Source organism: Acartia tonsa, chromosome 8 (assembly GCF_053477335.1).
Source record: "Acartia tonsa isolate MP-2025a chromosome 8, ASM5347733v1, whole genome shotgun sequence".
NCBI lineage: Eukaryota > Metazoa > Arthropoda > Copepoda > Calanoida > Acartiidae > Acartia > Acartia tonsa.
The window spans coordinates 49,941,570-49,947,007 of NC_137267.1; the positions used below are offsets into that span (position 1 = coordinate 49,941,570).

At 32.1% G+C, this 5,438-nt stretch overlaps 1 protein-coding gene across 2 annotated transcripts; it reads left to right on the forward strand.

The window, feature by feature from the left end:
* Positions 1–1,523: 1,523 nt before the first annotated feature.
* On the forward strand, positions 1,524–5,438 carry LOC145327200 (uncharacterized). 2 transcript variants are annotated; one of them, XR_013882107.1, is made up of 5 exons: positions 1,524–2,061; positions 2,641–2,782; positions 3,132–3,310; positions 3,717–5,183; positions 5,297–5,438. XR_013882107.1 is itself a non-coding variant. In XM_080170778.1 (4 exons), exons 1-4 carry the CDS (start codon positions 2,016–2,018, stop codon positions 4,940–4,942), a joined length of 1,593 nt encoding a protein of 530 aa, XP_080026904.1. In that variant the 5' UTR covers positions 1,524–2,015; the 3' UTR covers positions 4,943–5,438. The 2 variants fall into 2 exon arrangements, 1 of the variants encoding a protein (XP_080026904.1); XM_080170778.1 differs by having other exon boundaries at positions 3,717–5,438.

Sequence of the window (5,438 nt, forward strand, 5' to 3'; positions counted from 1 at the left end):
GGATTTTTCTGGAATTCAAGCTGTGAAATAATAATGTGAGGTTTTCATTGAAGTATTTAAAACGAAAAAGAAAAGTCTGTCTTCTTAGAGAAATTTAAAAGGGGCAAATTCTACACAGACATTTTATCCCACCTTATAAAAAGCTTTTATCTTAACAAATCGGCATTAATTAACAGTATAAATTAATTCAAAAGTAAACTATTATTTATATTAACGTTATTATGATAGTTTGTAATTAAACAAGGATGACAACATCCATAAAAGCGAAGCACTGAAACGGTAGGACAAACGGACATTAACACTTGTATAGTATCTGAACTGAAAAATCGGAACATAAATGTATAAATGTCGAATCAAAATTGTAGGTAAATTTGTTGAAAAACTGCTTAAAAACAGGATAATGTTTATGGACATACTTACATTTTTGGACTTGATTATAGAGTTGCTTCGCTTATAATATTGTTCTTTGTTGTCCCAGGAATCAATATACCAAAAATCAGATCAAACGGATAATTAAAACACTTGAAAATTTGTTGTTAAAAAAGTAGAAAAATCAACATGTTTAAAATGGACGTACGGACATTCTGGTAATGATTATAGAGTTGCTACGCTTTCTAAATCGTACCCAACTACTACAGGAATCATCATACAAAGTTTGAAATCGATAGGACAATTCTAACATGCCTAAATTAACGAATAAAAGCTATCTATCTCGGACGGACGGACGGACGGACGTACGGACGGACGTACGGACGGACGGACCGACCCTAATTATAGAAAAGCTTCGCTTTTAAAAAATAACAAGACAATACCGACTTTTATGGAGGAGGAAATTGGGAAAAAATTATTATTTTTAAACGACGACATTTGAAAAACATTTTTTTACGCGGTATTTATCAAGGAAAAGTTTTCTTTTTTACCAAGTTTTCTCTGTAATTAAAATTCCTTATTATGTATTGGTGGTTAATGGTTTGTTTTTATATTATTTAAAATATAATGAAACAAATTTAATTTTGCGTATAAACTTCATTTAATTAAAAACATATTTTAGAACGATATTTTTATCAAAAAAAAGGAAAATATTTGTTATTTTTTAGGAAATAACGTATTGTGTATATTTTGTCCAAAAAGAAATATCTTCAAGCAAACAGGAAAAATAAACAACAATAATATAAATAATTTGTTGCATCTGGGTTTAATCTTATACATATCTTATTTTAGTACTAGCGGCTACGCCCCTAGAGGCCTCTAGTGGCACTTTAAATGTTTTTGTTTGTTAAAGTTAATTTTTTATGTACGATACCACCTTATTTGACGTTGAAGTCTCCTCTAAATTCTTAAAAATTTCGATTTTTTTGTCATTTCTCTTGGGAGGGTGGTGGTACCCTCCCCCAAAATAGTTAAAAACCTTCCCGGGACTTATGAGAAGCTACCCTGTTAAGGAGAACCCGATCGGTTCAGCGGTTAGCGAGATCCTTCGGAACAGACATACAGATACACACACAGACATCCTGTTACTTTAGTATAAGGATATATAACTACTAGCGGCCATACCCCTAGAGGCACTTGGGGGAAATATGTTGGTCGACAACCCTCTACTTTTTTCCCAGTGGTGATTTCTCTTAGTTGGTATTATTATTCACTATAAAATAGTTATAAAACTTCTCTTGGCCTATATTGAAGCTTAAATGTAAAGGAGATCCGTATTGGTTTAGCGGTTCAGCGGTCAGCAAGATCCTTCGGTAAATATAACATCGGTTGTTGAGCCAACGAATAAGAAAACGATGTTATAAAACTTTGGGGATTAGTGTAACAAACAGCCCAATGTCCCCTCCCTCCCTGATTTTAATCCCTTTTTAAATGGATTCATTTTTGTTAATTGTACACCTACTGAAGAGGAATTAAAATATGTTTCAGACTAACCATGAGTAGATTTAGGTTGGAGTCTAGCTATTAAAATAACAATCAAATAAAATAAATTGGAAATTCAAATAAATGATAGAAACAGCTCAAAAATGGAAAATCTTAAATCAGCTGATAAAGAATCAAATATTTCAGAAGGTTAGTACAAAACTGATTAAATATTCATTCTTGATTTTTGCAATGAAAGAGCAACACATTACATAGGTTCTTAATGTGTAGTTCTAAAATGCCCAGGGATTTAGGGATGTGACAATGGAATTGGACTTTGGGTACTAACGCACAGAATGCAGATGAAGACCATTTAACATAATACTAGCAAATAAAATGAATAAATTTCAAAACAATTTCATTTTGGTTGGTTCTATAATATTTCTCTCTTAGTATGGGTGACAAAAAAAACAGATTCTTTACTGTCATAATTTTTCTATACTATTTTTCTATCTCTTATCAAACCCATTTTGGTATTGTTTTGAAAGAAATTTTCAAGTTCTTAAGCTATGCCTTTTTTTATCAATTACAGAGTATTCACAACATTAGAAGACATGGTAACAGAGGTCTATGTTTTCCATAATTCCTTGGATTCATATTAGTCTGACTTAACCTTTAGATTGCATGACTTTTATTTGCCTAGAAGTCCTAATGACTTGCCAGTACTTTTACCTTTAGACATAGCTGGTAGATACCATTTAAAAGTATACAAAGTAAAAATCCATTTAGAGAAACAGGGAATGAAGCCAAAGCCAATAAAGAAGAAATATATGAAAGGAAATAAATTTCAAAGCAGATGGTTAGAGTCAACTGATATCAATGGAGACTTGATTGGCTTGTGGGCTAGAAACATTGATGACTACAATTTTATGTAAGTACAATTTCATAATTTGCTCAAAAATTTCTTGATTGTATTTTAGATTTTAAAGTTTTCTACAACCTTATTTTTTAATTTACTATCGGCCTCTGGTACTTGAGGGGGGGGGGGAGGAAGTTGACTTTTCACTTTTAATTTAAGTGTTCAAAGTTTACAGTATAGATATTTTTCTACGGTATATGGAGGTAATCCTATAAATAGATTCCCGGTCCTGGACATGTGAATCTTCACTAGGTAAAGAAGAACCATATCAGTTCAACATTTATCGAGATCTTTAAGTACATACAAACACACACACACAAAGATAAACGTCCTGTTACTGTTAAGTATGCCTTTTTTACAGGTGTACCTGGTGTAAAAAAGGAGGATCAAATGGCGGAAAAGATCAGGGTAAAAGTCAACTAGTCCAACACAGCCGAGGCAAATCACATAGAGCCTTGAGTCAAGCTAGAAAGGAAAACTCGGCGGATTTTGATGCCATGACTCTGGGTGGAGAACATTTTCTTAAAGATTTGGGAACAGGTTACTGTTTTTTAAGTGATACTTTTTTATCTTTCGGTTCGTTTTCGTGTAGTTGAATATTAGAATAGCCCTATTGATTTCAAACCACGAACAAAGATTCATTGATCTATAAGATTTAATCATGAATTTGTATAACATTATATTTAAGTACAACATTGCAATCTTGATAGTTTTTCATTTCGTTCTTAGCTTTCGGATTCGTTCTGAAGCTACTTAAATTTTCTACTTAATGTTTTATATGCGCTGCCATGCTTTTATGGATGTTATCATTAATGTATCATTGATTACATTTGCCACTTTTTCATCCTTTATAGCACGCCTTTCTTTGCAAATTGCATCGTTCAAAAGATAGTTTGAATTTTCTGCAACAGAAATACATTTTAATTTCTGTTTTGTTTTGTTTCAGACCCAATTGCTATCCTGGAGAGTCTGAAGGTTAAAAATGCATTAACTTGTGACGTTTGTAACAAAACTTTTACACAAAGTAACTCTCTTAAAAGACACATGGTAGTTCATACCGGGCAAAAGTTGTACAAATGTTCCTATTGTGACAAAGATTTCGCTTTCCAAAACAATCTGAAGAGACATTTGAGAATCCACACGGGGGAGAGGCCATATAAATGTGATATATGTAAAGAAGGTTTTATCGATGGAACAACTTATAAACACCACATGAGAAAACATTCAAGTGAACGGCCATTTAAATGTGATTTATGCGACAAGGCATTTGTGGAATCTAGTCATATGGATAGTCACAAAAGAATGCACACTGGAGAGAAACCGTTTGTTTGTAATGTATGTGACAAGTGCTTTGTTCACCAGGAAGGGTTGGAGTCGCATATGTTAAAACACGATAACTCAGGAGAGAATAAAAAATTTAAGTGCAAACTTTGTAGTAGATATTTTCCGACTAAGTCGAGACACGAGAAACACGTAGCTGCACATGAAAAAATGGAATGTGAATTTTGTAATAAAAGTTTTTACAATAAGAGTCACTATATTATGCACAGAAGAACGCATACAGGAGAAAAGCCATTTCAATGTAAATTTTGCGAAAACTCATATGCTCAAAAACATTCATTGAAAAAACACTTGAAAACTCATTCAATTGATAAGCCATATCAATGTGATTTGTGCGATGAATCATTCTCACTAATAAGTACACTGAAAAGTCACTCCGAAACCTTTCACAAGCCGAGTTTTAAATGCGAAAAATGTGACAAAGTTTTTGGAAAAAAGAAAGCCCTGACCAAACACTCAGTTACACATACCGGCCAAAAGCCATTTTCTTGTGATTTATGTGGACTGGGTTACCTAACTAAAGGATATCTAAGCAAGCACATGAAAGAATACCACAAAGAGTCTCCTGAAGCAGAAAACTTTGTTTTGGTAGATGAAGCAATGATAAAAGAGGAGATTACAGAAAATATTCTTGAAACCAAAGAGGACCTAAAAATAGTCAAACAAAACATTACTGAAGAAACAGAAAAAGTGTTTATTAAAGATGATATTGTAAAAGAAGAAATTAAAGAAGAAGTTGTAGAAAATCCTTCTTTTAGTGTGCTTAATGCTGATATAGATAACCATGAAATTGTTATACATAATGTTAGGTCGGTCAAGGATGAATGTTAGTTTCAGTTGATTAATAAAGCAAATATCAAAATTATAGATAAGATAAGTTGATCAAATATTGTTTTATGCTGTAATAACAAACGACCATTTTATACCTTTTATTTTGTTTTCTTAAAGCATTTATTGCCTTTGTTTATTTTTTTAACCATTTCTAAGGAATCAAATCGAATCTTGTATTGGTAATATGTTATTCATTAAAAAATGTGGTGATAAAAATATTTTAATAGTTATTTATAGCATCGTATTATTTACAGCTTTTCGCCCGGGATAACTTAACTGGCCTGAATTTTATGATTTTTATTTTAATATTCGTGAAAAATTTTCTGTAATACGATGCAATATATGATTTATCAGTATGACTGAGGACTGGTTCTAATCCAGGGGATTTTAATCGGTTTCGAAGCCATTCTGGACAATAATTTCCATTAGCTATATGAGTAGAATATGTCTTTAGAATGTGTATTTTTTTGTGTTTTTCACATTTTTCTTATGATTT

Coding starts and splice junctions, on each gene's coding strand:
- LOC145327200 (XM_080170778.1), top strand. CDS start 2,016: ATGGAAAATCTTAAATCAGCTGATAAAGAATCAAATATTTCAGAAG. Junction 2,783..3,131: donor ATTGATGACTACAATTTTAT/GTAAGTACAATT, acceptor CCTTTTTTACAG/GTGTACCTGGTGTAAAAAAG. Junction 3,311..3,716: donor TCTTAAAGATTTGGGAACAG/GTTACTGTTTTT, acceptor GTTTTGTTTCAG/ACCCAATTGCTATCCTGGAG.